Source organism: Procambarus clarkii, chromosome 31 (genome assembly GCF_040958095.1).
Source record: "Procambarus clarkii isolate CNS0578487 chromosome 31, FALCON_Pclarkii_2.0, whole genome shotgun sequence".
NCBI classification, from domain to species: Eukaryota; Metazoa; Arthropoda; class Malacostraca; order Decapoda; family Cambaridae; genus Procambarus; species Procambarus clarkii.
Genome location: NC_091180.1, coordinates 12,345,922 through 12,369,930, shown reverse-complemented (window position 1 = coordinate 12,369,930; position 24,009 = coordinate 12,345,922). Strand labels below are relative to the sequence as shown.

Sequence of the window (24,009 nt, the reverse complement as noted above, 5' to 3'; positions counted from 1 at the left end):
GGGAGGATGATAAGGTGCCAATAGTTGGAATAATGCCCAGGATGGTAAGCAAGACTTGCAGAATTATTTCTCAATGTGGCAAATGATTACCAGAGGTCTCTAAGTTTTGAATGACAACCACATTTGGAAACCCATTTTGAACGACAAGAATATTTAGGAACAATGTCAAGAGGCACATTACATCGTTCATAAATGACAGGAGCACTGACTGTCAATTGTCTGAGAATGACAGGAGCACTTTCAGGAATGAAGAAACATTGACACATTACTGAAGCATTCTATAAATTTATACATATTCTTTTGAGAACTTTGTTGTACATTAATTTTCATAGTACAGTATTAATAAAAACAATAGCAAATAAAACCCACATTCTGAATATACAAGAAATTTTTTAATTGCATATGTTCTTCCTTCCAAGATACATTTAATTCCCTTAACTTTTACTTCATAAACATTGGTGTACTCAGCCAGAGGCTACAGCAGACGAAACAACATGGAACACACCAGAGTAGAATAACAACATAGACAGTATTTACATAGAGAAAATTTGATCAATGTATTCTACTTACATTAACAATCAGGTTTATTTACAAGAACATTTATTTTTAAGGAATGAAGTGATTTTGGATTTTTTACAATACATAGTATCCAGTATATAACCAGTAAAATGTAATCCTTTGGCAATAATTACACAGAAATTTAGCCATTATAAACATATTTAATCGGTACGATGGCTGAACCAAACCTGTGTCTGCAATAAACAATAAAACTCACCCAAAGTTATTCACCCTTATGTCATCCTGAAAACAGATGCTAACACACAAGCTTCTCACAGCATCTTCTGCTTGGCGTCCGCACTCTTCTCGGCTGCCAAACAGTGCCATGCACGAACATCTCGGCAGCAGGATCTGCTCAGCGTCCGCCCTCTTGCCCGCCGCCAAACAACACCATGATCAACACCACCGGCACAATGTACATCCACTGTGACAAGAGAAGCTAAGGTTAGACAGATGGCAGCTCAGGTACATGTCAAGAGTATCAATTTTTATTATAAACTGCAGATATATATCATTATTATAATAAAATTCTGAAATACAGGTTATTTATATACAGTATACAATACATACCTCAAACTGTGCATCTAATTTTATTTGACATTTTTAGCAAATCAAGTGGTCATGAACAAGATTTTTTTAATTGATTAAATTTTTAAATCTCCTAAACAATGGTTAGCATATTTATCTTTCTTCCCAGATACCTAAAATATCATCTCTTAACCCTTAAACTGCGCAACGCATCAATAGCTATTGCGAGTAACTGTCACGGAATTGCACACCACAGCTATTGATGTGTTGAGCAACACGCAAGATTTAAAACTCCAATGGTTACACTGGGTTCACATCAGCTTCCTCAGGGCTCTTGTAAACAGACGCCATTTTAACAAAAATGCAAGTGAATGAAATGTGGGAAGTTATCAAGATTCAGGACAATAATTTTGGTTACAGTAGACTTATTGAATACATGCAGATTGAACCTTTGGATTCAAGAGTACATCTCTCACAAATTTTCACCATTTAAAAAAAAACACCACCACCATTGTTGAATGTAATGAAACACCATTTTTTTGGTGAGCCCTGGAGGCTCCAGGGAGCTATCAGGCTACTATGTGATAGACTAATGCCCCCGGTCTAATATATGAAGTTCAACCTACCGAGAACCATGAGCAAGAACCTGACTTCCTCAGAGAGGTGCAGGGAGCAATGGCCCTGGGAAAAAAAACCCTGTGGTTGGGGGCTTTCCTTATCTGCCATCGACCAGGGATAGGCACCCAGAAAGGTAGGCACAGCCAAAAATCCCACATGGTAAGAAAATTGCAACAAAAAAACGAAAATGAGAGGCAGAACTCCCTCCAATCCCTAAGAAACTAAGCAAACGTCACACACTTCACCGTCGCTTGTCCACACATCCCTCCCTGCACCGGCTACCTAGCACTCCAGTTCGGAAGCTGAGCATCAAACAAAGCAAAAAATTGCCAACCAGACGGAGGGAGGATTGCGAGGGAGCCTCCGAGGCTCACCCAGAAAAGGGCATTTTAATTACATTTAACACTTGTTTTCTGTGGGAGCCCTTACGGCTCCCTGGAGCTACCAAAGATAAGGTAAAGAGGGACTTACCCAGGAGACGGCTGCCACACACACCTCGACGCAAAGTCACGACAACTGGCTGCAACCTGCGACCCAAAGCAACACAGGAATGCCCAGGAGCAGGAACGTTAACCAAATAATTGGCGGCCAGGACCCTGTTCAACCTCCAAAACCTCCGCGCCCGAATATCAGCCCTGGACATGTTGCCAAACACAGCAGCCAATGCAGCAAACCACCTAATGTCATGGGCATGAGGAAACTCCCGCACAACTGCTTGAGCAACTGCCAAGTAACCCCAGGACCACCCCAGAAATAGCCAAAGGCAGGACCGCAGCCACAGCAACGCCTCCGGAGGGAGAGACATGGAAGCGGTCTGAAAGTCCCAAACAAGACCCAGTCAGGTCCGAACCTAGGACAGAACCAGATGGGACTTCCTCTAGTTCACCAGGAACCCCAAGAGCTGGGAAAGAACCACACCCCTGGCGAGCAGGCAAGCAGACCAACTGGGAGCCCACACAAGCCAGTCGTCGAGGTAGCCCAGGACCTGAACCCCTAGCAGATGCAGACGGGTGACCACAACCTGGGTAAGATGCGTGAATACGAGAGGTGCCAGATTCAAGCCAAAGGGAAGACAATGAAAGCAGTAAGCCTGATGCCCCCACCACGAAACCTAACCAGTCCCTAAACTTCAGATGAATAGAAACCTGCCAATACACGTCCTTGAGGTCCAGGCACCCGTCTCTAAAAGAAACCGAACCCGAGACAGTGTGGTCATCCGAAAGGAGGGGCAAGGAATCCAGGGGTTCAGAAGGGACAAGTCCAGAATGAACTGTATTTCGCACATTCCCGTTTCGGCACTGGAAACAGGCATGAAACCCACTTGAGGGATGGGATACTTACGACCACGTCCAAGCGTACCCACTCCGAAATAACCTGACGAAGTGCAGAGAAAGAGACCTGTTCCACCAGCCCCGAACCTCACGAAGGGGGGAGGAACCACTCTACGTCACCACAGGCCGGATGACAACCGAAAATGTCCATGAATTGTGGGACCAAGAGCGAGCAAACAGAGCCAGCTTCCCCCCCCCCATTGCCCTATCAACGGGGCGAACCGCCAAAGGGCTGATGCATTTTACGAGAAGCCGGCTGGCAAAAAGAGCAATCATTACGCCAACCAGACGACGCTGGCTCGGAAGGCAACGTCGGCTCAGAAGCTGGCACCAATGGCCTAACTCAACCAGCAGAACCCCAAGCCCTGGCATGACCTTTCCGAGAAAACTGAGAATGGCCGCCCCGGAGAACCAACAAGCCCGACATGGGATGACAACTAGATGAAGCCGCCTGCAGAAACTGCGTGACAGCAGACTCCGTAAACAGCAACAGTCAAAGCGGTGAAGAAAACCTAAGAGCCAGGGCACAAGTGGATTCCAAAGAGCATGGATGTAGCCGAGGAACCCAAGGGAGCTCGGAACCGAACTTGAAGAGGAGCCGACTCCAAATTATACTCATACGGGGAAGGGGAATAGGAAAGCCCCTCCCCCTGCAACAAGCCCCGCGAAGAGGGCACCAACACCCAAGCATGGTCAAAGGGGGCCCCCAAAGCCCCCAGGTCGACTCTTCTCCAGCCCCAGGATCCCCCAAGTTGGGACCCAGGCAGAGCAGTCCTCCATACCCTCTACCCCTGGAGAAAACTCTGGAGAAAAGACAGAGTCCAGGGGAAAAGGCTGAAAATAAGGGGTGGGACCCAGAAATCTCGGTAGGAGGAACTGGCTCGAATGCCTCCATGTCCAACCCGAACGGGGCAGTCCCCAAAGCTGCTGGAGTCTCATTACCAACTAAACCCTGCCCTGACTCTGAAACCCTCAAATGTTTCGGAGCCAGAAGAGGGAGCAGGGTGAACAACAGGGGAAGGGCCAGGGAGCATGGACTGAACCAAAGTTGAAGAGACTGATGACCATAGATCCGAGTCCCTATAACCAAAGCTGCGGGGCATCCGGGTGATGAATCAACCTAGCACGTTGCAGTAACCTGAACCTAGCATACAATGCAGATGCTGCCTGTACCCAACAGTAATGTCATCAGAATAGTTCTGGAGAAGAAGCAGACTCGCAAGACTCCGGGTCAAAAGTGTCCACTGAAAAGAAGACAGACAAGAAAGGAAACTACCGTAGATGGATGACACGGGTTGTAAAACAAGCATTGGTAACCAAGAGGAACCTCTGGAGAACATAGAAATCCACAATGGACATAATTGATTATGAGTTATACAAAAGAGCCCTGAACTCGGCCACTCAGAAAACAGGATCAGCCAAAAGAAACTAAAAAAGAAAACTTGCTCAAAACAAAGAAAAATCCAAAATTGTTATATACCTATACAAGAGGTAAAACGAAAACAAAGCACTCAGTTTAACCAAGCTATAATGAATGATGAAAGGGCAGCAAACACTAAATGATTATTTTACATCAGTGTTCACACTCGAAAGGTTGGATGACATCCCTTCACCCCACACAAATATTTGAAGAAGGGGTGGAGAATGAATTTAGGGATATACCCATAACATGTGAAATAATTAGAAAGAACACTGACAAACTAATAGACATAAAAGTCCCAGGTGTGGATGAAATCCAATCCAAAGCCAAAGGAACTGGCAGAAGAACTATGCCTACTGCTGAAACTACTTTTCACAAAATCTCTGGATCGAGGGGTAGTCCCCTTGGTCCAGAGATTTTTCCAAACTTGCTCACATTTTTGGGAAACGGTAACCAGCTACTCAAACAACGGCTTTCTGGTGGATGTAGTATACATGGATTTAGGTAGGGCCTTTGATAAGGCACCACATGAAAGACTGGCAAGGAAAATTACAGACACAGTAAATGGTCAAATATTAGAATGGATAAAACAGTGGTTGAAGGAAAGAAACAGGGTCGTGCAAAATGGAAACGAATCTGAATGAAGAAATGTGGTAAGTGGGATGCCACAAAGGTCCATTTTGGGACCTACTCTTTTTGTCATATACATCAATGACATAGATGAGAATATTACAAATCACATCATCATATTTGCTGATGACACAAAGATGGTCAGGAGATGCAAATCCTTTTTAATATCAAATGCAAAACCGTGCATGTGGGGCGTAACGACCCACACCACGACTACTAAATTAATAGCATTACATTACAGCAGATTGGTGATGAAAAGGACCTTGGAGTCAAAATCCACCACTCATTAAAAGTTGCACAACAGGTGGGTGCAGCAGTCAGAAAAGCTCACCAAACTCTTGGGATAATCAACCATACTTTTGACTATAAGGAAAAGAAGGTAATGGCTCAACTGTATAAATCTGTGGCGTGCCCCCTTTTGGATTACTGTATCCAAGCATGGAGATCTCATTTTTAGAAGAACATAGCTGCTCTGGGCGAAGGTGTAATACCGGGCAACAAAAGACATTCCAGAGCCAAGTCACCTCTTGTATCCAGCTATTGGTCAATATCCACAGATCTCCAGAATTAGCTATTGGTACTGGTAGTGGCTCCAAAGAGCCTCTACTTACGAGCTATTCATGACTGTGCCACCCTTTGGGTGGCTTAATCTTTATTAATCAATCTCTTGTATCAGGAACACTTCAAGGCCACAGGGCTAACAACACTACAAACCAGGCAGGACAGGGTGGATCTCATTGAAAGTTTTAAAATACTGAACAAGTTAGAGGATATTGATCCGGATATTTCCTTCAGAAGGTCAGATGTAACACAAACAAGGAGCAACAGGTTTCATGCTCAACAAGCCACAATGTAGGACTGAGAACAGAGATGCTTTTTCACCCACAGGGGTCATTAACCCATGGAACCACCTACTAGCCTAAGCCGTAACTGCCAAAACTCTGTCGAGTTTCAACACATACCTGGAAAAGTTCATCAAGGCAAATGTAGGAGCCTTCAACAAGCTGCCAGCTTCCTGTCCTCATCAAGGCCACTAGGGCTGGTGGCCCTCATGTAAATCAGGAATGTATATAAAAATCATCACAGAACTAAGTCCTGTACTGTACTCATACCAGGAAGGGTTGAGAGCCACAGGGCTAATAACACTGCAAACCAGACATGACAGGGCTCATCTCATCGAAACGTTTTAAAATACTGAACAATTTGGAGGATATTGATCCAGACCACTTCTTAAAGAAGTCAACTGTAATGCACACTAGGAGAAAAGGCTTCAAACCACTATATAGGACAGGAAACAGGAGAAGCTTTTTCACCCCCAAGGGATATAAACCCACGGAACCCCCTACCCACCGAAGCCGTAAATGTTGCTGCAGGTTCAAATTCCAGCTGGATAAAATCAGGGGAAAATGGGGAAGGATTTTTGACAAGTCCTCGTTGAGGCCACTAGAGATATGGTGGCCCTCAGATAAATTCAGGTAATACTGATCTTCCCAAGGATGCAACCCAAAATAGTTGACTATTTACTAATAGGGGAACAGAAGCATCATTTCCATGAGTTGGAAATGAGGCAATATTGCCTCATGTTGATACTCTGCACCTGACCAATAAAAATATAAAGTGAATGTGTCAAACTTTGATTTAAATTATCAATGTATATCAAGACTTTTACCAGCAGTTGCAGTCCCAAATTAATATAATTCATACTTACGTATTTAGCCAAAAATGATCTGTTATCCTTTCCTTCTGCCTTCTCATTTTTCATGGCTTCCAACTTTTCTATGTAAGTAGCTGTATCTGGTCTGTAAAAAGAAAATAGACAAAATTCTTCATTAAAGAATTTGGATTCCCATTAAATTTATTTGGGTTTTGAATTTTAGTTCATGTTTGGCTTTGCAGTGTGAATATCTAGCTTTACTGTATATTAGGAATTATAATTTTAATATTAGGTTTATAATGTAAATATTAGGCTTTACAGAGTATATTAGACCCTTCCAAAGTTCAATTACACCTTTTAGTACCAAATGTCACTTTCAGCACTATGAACATGTCAGGGATAGGAAGGCTGTTAGACCTATACAAGTCTCCCCCAGGCCAACAGCTACTGACTTTCCCCTAGGATACGGCCTACAACAGTAGGCTTACCCCCCATGGGTACCTAGTTACTGCTAGGTGAATAGAGGCATCAGGTGTAAGAAAACATGCCGGAATGTCTCCATCCGGCGTGTAAAGTCACAACATGACGTTCTGGTTCTCAACCAACTATTCTAATCACTAACTGGCTAGAATACTTTCATAAGAATGTTACCAGTCAACCCATTACAGAACACGGTAATAGTTTTGATGCACTAATCTAGTTAAAATGGAATATCCATCACTATAATCGAGTCGGATTACCTATCGCTAACACACACACACACACACGAGCTGTTAATACCACGAGAGAAAACCCCAAAGTGAAACACTAACACAGGGGCTGGTGTTGGAGATCTAATGATGACCGTCGTGTTGTGCTGCACCAGAGCAATCTCCGGAGGTTCCCCTCGACACACACCAACAGGGGGGATCAGACCGACGCCCACCACAGAAGTCCCGGCACTGTCCACCATCATACTCACGGTCTCTGACAGTCCACTCTCATAGATCTGACACTGAGCAATTTCAAGAAAAAACATCAAGAAATCATTACTAATTACTGTAAATGGCATATTAAAATTACAAAATTATTAAAATTAAACCACATTCTAGAAACAAAAGATTGAAGGTTTTAACAAATACACTTCAGTATTCCAGTAACCAAGTACAGAACAGCATCAAGTTATTAAAAATGTCGAGACCGACTGGTTTATCAGTCGTAATTTAGAGAAGGAAGGCACTATTAGGAGAAAGCGCCCAGCCATTACGACTATATAGCACTGGGAACGGCTCAGGATAATGTTTTGGGATGGGACGAGGGGAAAGGAATGGTGCCCCAACCACTTGGATGGTCGGGAATTGAACGCCGACCTGCGTGAAGCGAGACCGTCGCTCTACCGTCCAGCCCAAGGGACGGTATTGTCACTTCTTGGTAAAATACCATGAAGTGACAATAACTGATGAGTGCTTTGTATGGTAAAGTTGGGATACTTTGCGATGTGATGAATGAGGTGATGGGTATAATAGAAAACTTAGGTAGAAAGTACAAATCCCAATAACTGTAGACTGGAATATTCGTACAATGAAAGAAATTTGTGTTGCTAACACATACTGTACATATTTTTTAAGCAAAGGGATATACATAAGCACACATGATTCATGGAGAATTATGAAGGAAGCCACAGTTATTGTCTGTGTTAGTGGAGAGAAGTAGGACAAATTATGTATGGTGATATGGTAGCAGTTCTGTAAAAGGATTTTTTTTTATAACAACATATACAAGAGTTCTTACATTTTGTACACACACAGCATTTCAGACAAGTCCTTAATCCTAATTTTTACACACACATACACACCTATATACAGGGGCTGGGAGGTTAGACTTGTGAACCTGTGAACCTGTTATTTATTCATTGCTAATTAAATTCAATGATGTAATAAAACATGGAACAAATGTAGCCATGTTAAGGGCTACAATACTGAACATGGACAAACCTGAGTTGTCTAGAGGTGTAACCTCTTGAGACAAGTATGTTTGGAAAGGTAAACCACACCAGCTGTTCACTATCCCATGTTTTACAACAATAGCCAAGCCTTGTCAACTGCAGATGCAGCCTTTCCCACAACCATGTTGTGATGACAGTTTGGTACACATGCCAGTATACCACATTCCACAACAGTGGTTTTAGGTGCTGCATGGAATACCACTAGATCATCACACAATGTTGAAATGGTTTCCCATTGTTGGGGATGAGAAACGTTATGCTAAGCGAGGTTCCCCCAGCCCACATTGACTGAATTTTTCCTAGGGTGCAATCTATGAAAGTTGTCTAACTTCCAAGTTTCTATTTACTACAAGATGACCAGACATCAGGTATAAGGAATGCACCCAAATGTCTCATCTTGAAAGGGGAAACAAACAAGGAACCATTCAGTTATGAGTAAATTGTGCCGACAATTATACTACAGAATCAGAGCCTACAAATACGTAGCTATACAACATGAACATTTAAAACTACTTACAGCCCTTGTGAATGTTGATACATAGCCCTTATCTTCTGCACCTTTGTGGAACACTCGCATGCGATACAATTCATCGTTCTCTGCAAGTGCCTGAAGAACCACACACAAGTGTACAATACTATTATTTTCATGGAAATACTGAACATAAAGTAATACAGGTCTTCACAACAAGTCTTCACAGCTTTGCATATTTTACACCCATGAGTCCATAGTTTAGTAAATATACAAAGCAAATTTAAAGTTCAAGATAAAGTATATAGCATTTGGCATGTTATGCATAAATATGGTCAAAATAAAATGAAATACTGTATGAAATTTATAATGAAATGTCGATATAATCATGAAAGAATGAAACCCTTGATGAACCAGAAAAAAAATTGTCAATGAAACCTTTATTTTCTAAATTAGCAGTCTGGATAATTCAGACAGCCTCAGTAAGACAAGTAGAGCAAATACAACACATTTACTGTACAGTACCTGGATTCATATCTAGATACACTAGCGATAAGACACCCAAGGTTATTCACCAGCTTTACCTTACCCTTGTTAGGCCCCATTCACAGCACACAAATCAGTTCTGGGCACCACACTATACAAATTCATTAATACCAGTCTAGAGAAGGATGGCAAAAGCTAACACAAGGAATTGGAATCCTCCCCAAAGAGATTAATGAAGCTTAACTTACATTCTGGAGAGACAAAGAATACAGCCCACCCATCCTCCTGTTTAGATTGTACTTATAGAAACAATGTGGACCATCGTACATATACTGACATAATGGACAATTAGAAAGTAGAATTTGCTACTATTGAATTTGGACAAACCAGAAAAGGTTTTGTATTTATCTTGATAAAACTAATCTAACTATCCTAGGCCTAATACATGCTATGAGAAGCCTTACATAATACATTTACAGTACAGTGGTACTTCGGAATGCGAGTGTCCCTGTATGCAAGTTTTTCGGAATACAAGCAGGATTTCCTCGGAAAATATGTCTCGGAACGCGAGGGTTACCTCGGGACGCGAGTTTGTCGATACGCGCACAGGCCGACCCAGCGCGTGGTGGTTCGGCGATCGTTGCCCCTCCACCCCTCAGTTTACCATTGTCTCGCGCCCAGTGACTACCCCACATCAATTCTTCTCGCGGATTTTCAGTGTTTTGTTGGATTTTTGGTGATTTGACTATACAATTTATTATTATATATCTCACCATGGGTCCCAAGAAAGCCAGTAGTAAGGATAAAGGCCATAAAGCCCATGTGAGGATGACAATAGAGGAGAAACAAGTGATCATTCGGAAGCATGAGAACGGTACACGTGTTGTTGAACTTTGTAGGCAGTACAACAAAGCCACATCAACAATATGCACTATACTTAGGAAGAAAAATGAGATTATGGGTGCTAAAGTGGCAAAAGGAGTCAGAACAATAACGAAACAAAGACCACAAATACTTGAAGAAGTGGAAAAGTTGTTATTAATTTGGATACACGACAAGGAGTTAAGGGGTAACAGTGTTTCGGAGGCCATTATTTGTGAGAAAGCCAGGGTTTGGACAGATTTGTGGTGAGGAAATCGAGCAGTGAGCCTCAACCAGGACCTAGTGGCACTCAGATAAAACGTCCCAGGGAGAGCACACCAGAAAGGTCCTCACTGCCTGATGTGATAATGGAAGGGGACTCCCCTTCCAAACAGTAACTCCTCTCCTCCTCCCCCTCCTCACCATCTTTCATACGCCTACAGCATTCAACAGCAAGGTATGTAATAACTTGAACATAGTTTTGTAGGTTTATTTAGATGAATTAGGTATAAAAATTTAGTTTGATGTGGGGTTTTTGGGGTAGTCAGGAACGGATTAATTCATTTCCCTTTATTTCTTATGGGGAAATTAGCTTCGGAATACAGTGGTACCTCGGAATGCGATTGTCCCTGTATGCGAGGTTTTCGGAAGGCGAGGTGTATTTACTCCAAAAATTTGTCTCGGAAGGCGATGGTTACTTCGGGAGGCGAGTTTGGACGCGAGTTTGTTGATACGCGTACAGCCGACCTAGCGCGCGGTGGTTCGGCGATCGTCGCCCCTCCGCCCCGCCGCCCCTCAGTTTATTATTGTCTCGCGCTCAGTGACTACCCCCACATCAATTCTTCTCGCGGATTTTCAGTGTTTTGTTGGATTTTTGGTGATTTGTCTATACAATTTGTTATTATATATCTCACCATGGGTCCCAAGAAAGCCAGTGGTAAGGATAAAGGCCAGAAAGCTCATGTGAGGATGACAATAGAGGAGAAACAAGAGATCATTCGGAAGCATGAGAACGGTACACGTGTTGTTGAACTTTGTAGGCAGTACAACAAAGCCACATCAACAATATGCACTATACTTAAGAAGAAAAATAAGATTATGGGTGCTAAAGTGGCAAAAGGAGTAAGAACATTAACGGCACAAAGACCACAAATACTTGAAGAAGTGGAAAAGTTGTTATTAATTTGGATACACGACAAGGAGTTGAGGGGTGATAGTGTTTCGGAGGCCATTATTTGTGAGAAAGCCAGGGTGTTGCACGAAGACCTTCTAAAGAATACCCCTGCAACGAGTGATGCAGATAAGAAAGAGTTTAAGGCAAGCAGGGGCTGGTTTGAAAAATTTAGAAAGAGAAGTGGTATGCATAGTGTTACAAGGCATGGGGTTATGTGATGTGATTATGGAAGGGGACTCCCCTTCCAAACAGTAACTCCTCTTCTCCTCCTCCCCCCTCCTCACCATCTTCCATACGCCTACAGCACTCGACAGCAAGGTAAGTAATAACTGGAACACAGTTTTGTAGGTTTATTTAGATGAATTAGGTAAATTAGGTATAAAAATTTAGTTTGATGTGGGGTTTTTGGGGTAGTCAGGAACGGATTAATTCATTTCCCTTTATTTCTTATGGGGAAATTAACTTCGGAATGCGAGTTTTCGGAAGGCGAGGCGTCTCCAGGAACGGATTAAACTCTTATTCTGAGGTATGCCTGTACGAGTTTTCGGAATATGAGGCGTCTCCAGGAACCAATTAAACTCTTAAACTGAGGTATGCCTGTATATGCTATACTAGGCCTATAAACAAATACGTTCAGCTTTATTTTGTCCAGACTTCATAAATTGAACAGTACAAAATACTAGTCTAATTATCCATTATGTCACTATATGAACAATGGTGCACATAGTTACTGGTAGTACTATCTAGACAGGAGGAAGGGACAAAGAATAAGGGAGGCATGGCTGACGTATACTAATGGATCCGAGAATAAGAAAGGGCATATTATTAGGGTGCTAAATATACTGTATCTACATAAAATAGAACAAAATTATTCACACAAATTGGATAAGTTTAGACAAGGACCATGATAACTATGGGTTTTGGGAATGGGGTTGTAGATTTATGGAATAAATTACCAGGTAATACAAAAGACACCTGATCACTGGATTGTTTCACGGAGAGATTAGACATGTATGAATGAATTTGGGTGGGTATAAATAGCAACTATCTCACATGGTTCAATAGGCCTTCAGCAGTGTTCTATATGTTTAGATTCTAGAAAAAGGCTAAAATTTGAATTTCCTTTTGATGTGTTATGTATTCCATTTTTTTTAAGTACTGTACTTTTTCTCAATACATATTTAGTGATTATTATAGGTTTTGAGAATTACAGTACTGTAAATTATAAAATGTAGCCATTGTCATAGTGGGGAAGTTCTTGAATAGATACTTGTTGATAGTGCAGTGCAAAATGTTGATCCTGAATACTGGCACTAAACCTGCTGGCACCAGCGATCAACTGTACTTTCCACACTTTCTTTGTACAAGTCCTCACCTTGGTTTCTTAACTGTTCTTCCTGGTTGTTTTAATCCATTCTTTTTAGGTCCCTAGACATAGGCATTATTCTAGTTAATTCAATACAGAAAACTGAAGCTGGATTCAGGGGTTCAGGCCATATTGTGGGGTTATTACTTCCAGTGGCACAATTTTATAACGACATGCAATCTCATTTTGGTGATTAGGCCTACTTAATACTAGTGAGGCTAACAAGACGTAAAGGGTCTATAATTTCAAGGAGGCGGCCTGTAGCCCCATAAAACCACCGCACTACTGAGAAAAGACCATTAAGACAAGAGTGAAAACCACAACTGTAGCTTACCCGAAGCTTATTTTCTAGTTCTGGAGTCCACTGGCGTGTGTGTGTGACCACAGCATTGCCCGACTTGACTGAGCGCACGTGGATCGTCGACCGAGGGAAGAAGGCAGGATTCGGTCCCCCATCAAGTGCATCTTCCACTACTAAGGTCAGCTGGCCATCTAGAAACTCGTCCTCCTGATGATAATAATAAACCACAATTATTTACCCAGACATATTACAGCTAGTTTAACACAATGGTTCCTAAATTGTACCATAATTGGAATCTTCTATTGTCTAACTGTTATATGTAACATTTAGCTTGCATATACCCTATTTCAAAGTGAAATAGGGAATATCCAAAGTGAACTGAAAAATCCCCCAGGCAACCTTGTTTTCTATCCCAGTCAATTATAATAATTGTCACTATCGTACAGTGCAATGTGGTCACTCGTGTGTTGATCGTACAGTGCAATGTGGTCACTCATGTGTTGATCGTCCAGTGCAATGTGGCCACTGTCATGTGTTGATCGTACAGTGCAATGTGGCCACTGTCATGTGTTGATCGTACAGTGCAATGTGGCCACTGGCATGTGTTGATCGTCCAGTGCAATGTGGCCACTGCCATGTGTTGATCGTCCAGTGCAATGTGGCCACTGCCATGTGTTGATCGTACAGTGCAATGTGGCCACTGCCATGTGTTGATCGTACAGTGCAATGTGGCCACTGTCATGTGTTGATCGTACAGTGCAATGTGGTTATCAATGACAACTTACGTTTTGTTTCGATATTTGAATACCAATGTTGCCCAGTTAATTCCAATAGCTCAATGGTGTTCAGGCGATGAGTCACAATAACGTGGCTGAAATATGTTGACCAGACCACACACTAGAAGTTGAAGGGACGACGACATTTCGGTCCGTCCTGGACCATTCTCAAAATCGACTTGAGAATGGTCCAGGACGGACCAAAACGTCGTCGTCCCTTCAACTTCTAGTGTGTGGTCTGGTCAACTTCTCAATGGTGTTGCCCAGAAGTCATGGGACTTCAACTCCCAGTACGCAATAAATAAATGACAATGACCACACTCATCTAGCCTAATGTATGACCTCCACTGCATACATAGATCTTGGAATTAATTCAACCTTTGAATACAAATACTAAAGGAAGCCACCTCCATTCACAACTTTTAGGAAAGGTTCAACAAAGATACCGAGTGTTAAAATAGTGAAGCTTTAATGCAATGGGTACAATAAGGCTAGTTGGGGGGAGGGGGAGGGGGGGCATAAAGAGCGAGACCTCACTTCCCTATAGTCACTGATAGGTAAGTACAGTACCTTCCTTTTGAATATAGTACTGTACAGTATTTAAAAAAGAATATAAACAACTTTTTGTTTGATCATGGCTGCTACGGTGTACCACAATGTAGCAGATCACAACAAGTGGGATATGCAGATGATGTCCTAATACAAGCTCCCACCTTGGGAAAAATTGAACAGTCTATTGAACTCCTTGGAAGCAAATGTATTGAGCTTGGTTTCACTCTCTCCACAAACAAGACGAAGGCATACTCCCATCACAAGCGGAGAGCAAATGAAGAACTGCAAATTAATGGTGTAACACTTGAATGGGTTGACCACTATCGGTACCTTGGCGTCACTGTCGGTTCTAACAAGGGAAAGAAAGAGGAGCTCAATCAACTCATAGGAACATGCAAAAGTCAACTCAGGGCACTGAAACCTATGACCTGGAATGGACATGGAGCCTCTATTGCCGTGCTTAAAATGATGTACACAGCTTATGTGCGCTCCGTCATAGACTATGCCGCACCAGTTCTGTGCACCTACTCCCAAAGCGATATGAAAAGGCTTGAAAGCATTCAAAATGAAGCCATGACAATCATTCTTGGAGTTCCAAGAACTGCCAAAACGTCTAATCTACGAGAGGAGTTGTCCCTTCCCAGTGTTAAAAGCAGAATTCAGGAGCTGAATGCTAAGCTTGCAATTAGGATAGCCAGAGATCCCCATTACAATGATATTGCTAAAAAAAACCGAGCTCTGTGTTACTTTCAGGGGGAAACAGAAGCAAAAAATGGCATCACAGATCAGTCTGCTACCTCAAAGAGCTTCACCTGCTTGAGCAAGCCCGTGAGCTCCTGCCTGTAGAGAGGTTACCTCCCTGGGAGGATGACTCATGCAAGATCATTATCAATGAAATGGCAACAAAAAAATCCAACATGTTACCACAAGAAATGAGGCACAAGTATCTCGAGGAAATTTATAAAGAAGCCGGAGATGAACTAGATCAAATCTACACTGACAGATCATCTAATCCTGTCAATGGCAGGGCTGGTGTAGCATACACGGTAATCAAAAATAATACTTTCCAACGCAGAAATGAAGAAAAAGCATGTATTGAGAACTATGCCTCTTCAACACAAGCAGAGCTAACTGCCATTGTTATGGCGTTAAGGTTTCTTGAACGGAACACTAATGGTGCAGTGATTTGCACCGATTCAAAAGCAGCACTGCAAAGCCTAAGTAAAAATTGAGCAGAAAACCTTGCGATAGTCGCTGAAATTAAGAGAGCTGTGAAAGTACTTACCAATCAGGGAAGAGTCATCAAGTTTCTGTGGATCCCCTCCCATGTTGGAATATATGGGAATGAACGAGCAGATGTGCTAGCTGCTGAAGGCGCTGAAGGAGACCATATTGAATACTTCATACCCAAGACTCTACTACAAATTAGAGGTATTGTCAGGCAACATCACCATGACAAGGTAACTGAGGAAAGGAGGATAGAAGCACAAACCAGTGAATCTATACGATGGTACAACATGGTTGCAGCTGGCAACCCCAATCATTATGGCCGAAGAGGAGGAGGAGGAGGGAGAGAATCAGTAATAGCGAGAATCCGTCTTGGATACAAATATCCATGGAGATATGGAATGGAAACAACAGTTGATCAGCGAAGTTGCAGAATCTGTGGTGAAAGCGATGGACACCGCCTTGACCACTATCTACGTGAATGTGAACACCTGAGAGAAATCAGAAGTATGTGTAGAATAATAAACCCCACATTGTTTAAGTTAGGAAAACACTATTTGTCAAATATTGATACTGTTCTTAAAAGATTTCCCCATTTTGCACTCGCAAGATAACGTAAGCTTTTAAGGGTTGATAGATGTTAATCTTCTTGTTTGAGGAGCTGTTCACTTGAAACAGTTAAGCAAGTCCCAGCTGTGTCTGGGTACAAGTGACAGGATGAACAACCCAGCGGGTTTTCTTCCTATTGGGGAGTGTTGTACATGCTGCTATGGCGGTATGTTCACTCGCAAGATGAGTGGCGCTGCCCAATAAACTCGCCCCTCGGGGCAAAATTTAAAAAATTTAAATGTAGCAGATGTAGCAATGTACCACAATGTTCCCAATAGATTTGGGAATTATGAGGTCCGACGACCTGACAGTGAACATAACCAGGAAAATATAGCGACAGTCAGGAAAACAACAGGATGGATTATGAGAACATTCAAATTCAGGGATCCCACCACAACGCTCATACTATTTAAATCACTGGTGCTGTCCTGTCTAGAGTATTGCTCAGTACTCACTTCCCCTTTCAGAGGAGAAATTTCTGACGGGGATACAGAGAACACATTCGGCACGCATAGACACAATAAACCATGTAAACTACTGGGACCGTCTCAAAGTTCTCAAGATGTACTCTCTGGAAAGGAGACAAGAAAGGTATCAAATAATATATACAGAACAAGGAAGATACTGAAAATCCAAGTCCCAAGTTTGCACAGTAGAGTAACAGCATACTGAAGTGAAAGATACGAAAGGAAATATAGAATAGAACCAGCGAGGAGTAGCGGTGTCATAGGCACAATCAGAGAACACTGAACATCAGGGGGTCAACAGCTGTTCAATACTCTCCCAGCAAGCATTAGATATACAGTGTACCTTGGTTTATGACTGCCCTAAATTATGATTTTTTTGGTATATGATGTCAAATGCCTCGTAAAATTTGAATTGGTATAAAATGTTTGCCTTGGAATACGACATCTGTTGAAACCTGAATGGGTCGAGCGAGTGCATGGTGTTGCTGGGCACGGGCTAGGCACCTAGTTTACCATTGTATCCCGCCTAGTGATGACCGAGCTTAAACTCTTGGTAAAGACTTTCATTCTTTTTCTCCACTTTTGGGTTCTGAACATAAAAGTTTTTATTATATAACATGCCATGGGTCCCAAGAAAGTCAGTAGTAAAGTTCAACCTAAGAAAATAGTTGAGAGGATGACTATAGAGCTAAAATAAGAAATCATTCATAGTGAATGAATGTGATGTCTCACTACAGACAAGTGTTAAAACATTGGGAAAACAAATGTTTTTAGAAAGATTCTTTGCAAGACAAGCAAGCAATGAGCCACAACCAGGTCCTAGTGGTATGCCTACAAAACATAGGAGAAACAGTTTCCCAGAAAATCTCATTACTGCCTGATGTTATAATGGAAAGGGATTCCCCTTACAAACACTAACACCACCACTCCTCCCACCGTCTTCCATTTGCCAACAAGAGTCGTCACTAAAGGTAAGGTATAGTAAAAAAAATATGAGCAGTATTCAGTATAAAATGCATTTTTAAGTTAATATTTTTGGGTGTGTGGAAAGAATTCATTCAATTTACATTTTTTTTATGGAAAAATTTGTTTTGGTTTACGATTTTTTGGTGTACGATCTGTCTCTTGGAATGGATTAAAATCGTAAATGAAGGTACCGCTGTACTGCCGGAACAAAGGTGGAGTTCAAGAACTAATTAGATAAATTCTTGCAAGAAGAACCAGACCAACCAGGCTGTAGTGGATATGTGGGCCCACGGGTAACTGCAAGCAACAGCCTGTTAGATCAAGCTATCTAGCCGAGCCTGGCCTCGGGAGTAAAACAGGTTGCCAAACAGTAGAACAGCTTGGGGAGGTTGTTCCGGTTGCCAGAACAACCGTGGACATCTTCAAGAAAAAACTAAATAGTTTTCTTCAAGGAGTGACGGACCAACCGGGCTGGGGCGAGTATGTGGGCCTGCGGACCGCTCCAAGCAAAAGCCTGATGGACCAAACTCTCAAGTCGAGCCTGGCCTCGGGCCGGGCTTGGGGAGTAGAAGAACTCTCAAAACCCCATCAAGCAAGCAGGTATCAAGCAAAAGAACTCTTGAGACCCTCTCCAGGTAAGATCCAGGTAAATGTAATAGTGATGAAGGCCAGAAGGTCCTTTGACTACTTCCTAGGTATAAAATAAAGCTAGAGATCACACTTTTCTGGTATTTTCTATACTTTTGAATAAAGATCTACCATTAAAAAGGAAAAAGCAAAAAAATTATTATTTAGGGGAGGCAGGCAGCACAGCACAGTTTGGATGACAATTTTCATGATGCCCACATTCTGGACGACAAGTGTGCAAAAATGTGTCAAGTGAGAAAAGGAAAATTCATTGCTTAAAAAAAAAAAAAAAATTGAAAGTGGTAAGAAAATCGTTGAAGATTAACAGGTTACACTGCAATGATTGGTTGTTATGAGAGCACGACAACGTTGCCAATCTTTGAAAAGAACATATTGTAGGTCTTGTACTTGTGCACAGAACAGAACAACAAAATGTCGATTAGTACAGTTGACTTCGTTCTCGACTCAACACTGGGGAGCCTGGGTTCGATTCCCAGATGGAATACAAAAGGTTCAATCTGTTTCTTTCACCTAATTCCCCTGTTCACCTAGCAGTAAACAGATTCCTAGGAATTGGACAATTTTTGTGAGGCTGTATCCTGAGGAAGTTCAGTCGTTTAACCCTAAATGGAACTTAAATACCCACCTAAAGTATATATGTATACTGTATATATGTATGACAATTGGGAATAATTATTATACTCTAAAACAAATTGAAACATTTAGGGTATTTTATGGAAACATGTTAGAATAACAATAACCCACATACAGTACTTCCGCAGTTCTTATAAAAAGTGAATGCACAGTCTTTAACCCTTCAGTTGCACAACAAATCATATGATGGGTTGAGTGACTTGCTATAAATTGCGCATCCCATCATATTATATATTGGAGTACTACGCAAGATTTAAATGGCCCGCGGATACACGGGGTTCACCTCACCTTCATCAGGGCTCTTGTAAACAGACGCCATTTAAAAAAAAAAATCGTGGGCGAAATTCTTGGGTGTGAGGGCCTCAGTATTAAGTGAGCCACCAAGCCTGATGCACGCAGCATGAGCTCACAGCACTGCTGTTCAGCTTGTGACCACAGCATTGCCAAAAAATGCCATAATATACATGTTCATGCTATTATTTAGCGATGATAGTATTACAGAAGACCCCTGTAATAAAAATGACCAGGATTCTGATAATAGCAGGATTGTTGTCATAATTAGTGCTGTAGTGGGAGGAGTAATCTTGGTGGGGAGGAAGATAGCATTGTCTGCTGACTCTTGTGTGACCATCTTTTACTGTCTGGACTCACTATACTAGCTTAGTTGTATGCTATGGTACACAAAACATGCAGATACTTTTATATGACGTCTGTATATAAAAGCAAAAACAGTATGGTGGGTGGAGAATGGTTGCAAGTCAGGTGAAGTGAGGTGAGGGATAGAGTGGCAGCCAGTGGCGGGTTGCCACCGCCACTCAGCATACCAACTTAGTGGTTCGTTATGGTGAACACGAATGTAGATACTTATATATAACGTGTATATACAGTGTAATAACAGCAAAAGGAATGTTTGGAAGAAGCCATTTTGGTGATGGGTGTGGCAACATCTGCATGATTTGTCATGTTGGTAGAGGTGGTCACTATGCTCTTTGGGCATTATACCGGCTTAGTTGAACAGTTATTGTGAACAAAATGTGTAGATACTTATACACAGTTTAACACCTGTATATAGGGTAATAACACCACAAACAGTATTGTTGGGGTGAAATTTTAGTGCGTCTGACCTTGAATGTGTGAGGGAAGCAGCCGCTACCTGACTGTGTGTAGCGACGTCTCTTAGTGCCTGAACTAACTATATCAACTTAGTTGTACAGTTGTGGTGAACAAAACATGTAGATTCTTATATATAATGTCTATATAGTGAATAAAAGCAAAAACAGTATGGTAGGAGGAGAATGTGGACGAGTGAGGTGTTGAGGGAGCGAGTGGCAGCGAGTGGCTGGCTGGTGTGTGCTGGTCACTCCTCATTGCTTTTTGACTCATAATACCAACTTAGTGGTTCATTATGGTGAACAAAACATGCAGATACTTATATATATATATAACCTGAGTATATAGTGTAATAACTGACAAAGTATTTGTTCACTGATGAACATAATTGAATCACCAATATGCACACCATATTTTTGAGTACAGCGATGATTCACTCATTTTATTATATAAATATATCACACTACACTCTATTGAATAATATTACAGCAAAAAACTACGAAAAATCAGAGACATTTAAATAATTAGGTAATTATCTCTCTCTGGCAACTCCGGCCTGACAGCTGGCAAGCAACCAACTGTCTGGGACGCACGCTGAGTCCGTGCCTGTTTTTTGCCAGATTTCCCCGCCCAATAGCGGGCAATATATGCCACTTGTGATTTTTTTATTATTTTTCCTATGATCAGAAACCACTAACAGGTTTAGAATTTTTTTTTTTTTTTGTATACGCCTGTGGGTGGCAAATGCTCATTAGCCCTGAGCATCACAAGGGTTAACCCACAAGACGACACAAATAGACACCTCTAAGGGTGCATTATGGGGTAATAAATGGGGGTCTGAAGACCAGGGGGTAAGATTCACAAAGCAGTTATGCAAGCACTTACGAACGTGTACATCTTTCCTCAAACTTTGACTGCTTTGGTTACATTTATTAAACAGCTTACAAGCACAAAAACATCCCAATCAACTGTTGTTATTGTAAGCCTCCTTGTGCTTCCGAGCTCATTAACCGTTTAATAATTGTAAACAAAGCCGCCAAAGATCGAGAAAAGATGTACAGGTTCGTAAGTGCTCACTTTACTACTTCGTGACTCTGGCCCCAGGATTCAAAATGAACCCAGCTTTTGACCCTTAAACACAAACAAATAACCAAATGCAGACGATAAGTCACAATAACGTGGCTGAAGTATGTTGACCAGACCACACACTAGAAGGTGAAGGGACGACGACATTTCGGTCCGTCCTGGACCATTCTGAAGTCGATTGTGATGAGGGAATGTTTGTTGTTATAGATTCAGCTACTCGGAACAAATTCCAAGAAGCACGGGCTATGCTGAGCCCATAAATTACCAGGCACAGTAGCGGGGCAAGTAGCGTGATGAGGGAAGATTGATGATTGATGAAGATGAAGCCACCCAAAAGGTGGCACGGGCATGAATAGTTCGCAAGTGGTAGCCCTTTTGAGCCATCACCAGTATCAATAGATGATACTGGAGATCTGTGGAGGTGCGACTGCACCCTGCGTGACGGGAGATGTCTCCCGGACCAAATGGTGACCAGATGGTGATGGCATGAGGGAAGGAGATGAAGGCAATAAATAGACGAGAGAGAGGCGAGGAGCAAGGCATAGGTACGAAAGGTAAGGTGTAGTAGAGGGGATAGTAGTAGGAATAAGAACTGCAGAAGGCCCATTGGCACATACGAGGCAGCTCCTATTTATAACCACCGAATGAGAAGGGGATAGTAATAGGACCAAGAAGAGGATAGCAAGGGAACGTAAGAGAAAACAATGAACAGATAAAGGAAAGAGAAAGAAAGATAAATACAACCAATACAGTTGGATTCGTTCTCGACTCTCAGTTGAAAATTCTGGGTTTGAATCGCAGGCAGGAGAGAACTGGTTGGGCACATTTTCTATCAGCTAACGTCCCTGTTCACCTAGCAGTAAATATGTACTCGGGAGTTAGTAAGCTTGTTGTTTGGGGGGAGGGGTTCTCCTGGGGGAGGGGTCCTCCTGGGGGAGGGGTTCTCCTGGGGGAGGGGCAGTAGTTGCACCTTCGGGGAGTATGGGGGGGGGGGGGGCGTGGATCAAAACCTTACATCAAGTTGGCAGACACGGGTCTCCCCCCCATGGCGGCGGCTCCAACCTCACCACACTGTGTTATACTCCCCAGCTCGCCACCACACATGTGTGAGCCTTGAGCCCAACACCTGAGACCCACCAACCCATCACCTGGAAGCCCTGAGTGAGGCGAGCGAGGAACACTAGGAGGAGGAAGGCCGCTCCCGACGCCACAACACCTGTCATCTTGGAGTGAGTGCCGGCCAAGGCAGCCGCAACTACGGATCTCTCTCCCACTTGTGGTCGCTTCCAACACTGTTACCACGTTTATTATCATTTGTTTTTATTAATAATCTTAGCTGTACACAGCATTGTGCTGCTACCAAATTCAAATTCATTTTTTTATTTAGGTAAAAGTAATACATAGAAGATCAGTTACAAACAATGTTGGAATTTATAGATAGAGCTAGTACATACAATACCTAATTGCCCGAAACGCTATGCGTACTAGTGGCTTTAAGTATTGTATGTACTATCTCTATCTTTAAATCCAACATTATGTATGTAACTCAATGTATGTACCTTTATCTGAATAAAAAATCTAGATCTAACGCTACTAATACGCACAGCGTTTCGGACAGTACGCTATTCTTTATGAAAGATTATACGGTTTAGAGCCAAAACTGTAACAATAAACTTAATACATTAATTGTAAGTGACTCTATATCATCCTTAATTGCTCTCAATTCTTTGAAAAAAAAAAGTTGAGCAGTCCCCGTGGCGTAGTAGTAAGACGCTCGCTTAGCGTTTCGCAAGCGCTTTGTCCTGGGTTCGTATCCTAGCCGGGGAGGATTTACTGGGTGTCAATATCTAAAACTAGCCTCTGTTTACCCAACAGTAAAATGGGTACCTGGTTGTTAAACGATTTGGCGGGTCGTATTCCAGGGAACATATAATTAAGGACTTGCCCGAAACGCTACGCATGCTAGTGGCTGTACAAGAATGTAAGAAATTAACTCTTGTTCTATACATTGTTCAATGTATATATATATATATATATATATATATATATATATATAGAGAGAGAGAGAGAGAGAGAGAGAGAGAGAGAGAGAGAGAGAGAGAGAGAGAGAGAGAGAGAGAGAGAGAGAGAGAGAGAGAGAGAGAGAGAGAGAGAGAGAGAGAGAGACAGAGAGAGAGAGAGAGAGAGAGAGAGACATAACTGTAACATGCTCGTGTGTGAAGCAAGACACAAATAAAACAATTTTATTAATGATGGTAACAGAGTCCATTTCATGTGGTCTCCATATCATGTTGGCCTCCGAATGCATGATAGAGCTGATAAGTTAGCCAAACAATCTGCCTTTAAAGGAGACTTTGAGTGTAACCTTGGATTGTCAATGAGCAATCTAAGAGCAGCAGTACACCGAGAACTTCAACAAAATCTTGTAGATCTGAGGCAAAGTGAAATTGACACCAGTAATTCCATCTATCATCATACTATCATGCAAGAGGAGCCACACATCTATGGTTCATCCAATAAAATCAGCAGACTTCTAGATGTTACTACTGCTCGGC

The 24,009-nt window shown here is 42.2% G+C and overlaps 1 protein-coding gene across 1 annotated transcript; it reads right to left on the bottom strand.

The window, feature by feature from the left end:
• Positions 1–370: 370 nt before the first annotated feature.
• Positions 371–22,759, bottom strand: EMC10 (ER membrane protein complex subunit 10). Its single transcript, XM_045743072.2, has 6 exons — positions 22,603–22,759; positions 13,414–13,587; positions 9,241–9,330; positions 7,552–7,733; positions 6,794–6,884; positions 371–982 (listed from the first exon to the last, which is right to left on the bottom strand). Exons 1-6 carry the CDS (start codon positions 22,675–22,677, stop codon positions 914–916), a joined length of 681 nt encoding a protein of 226 aa, XP_045599028.2. The 5' UTR covers positions 22,678–22,759; the 3' UTR covers positions 371–913.
• Between the last annotated feature and the right edge of the window lie 1,250 nt (positions 22,760–24,009).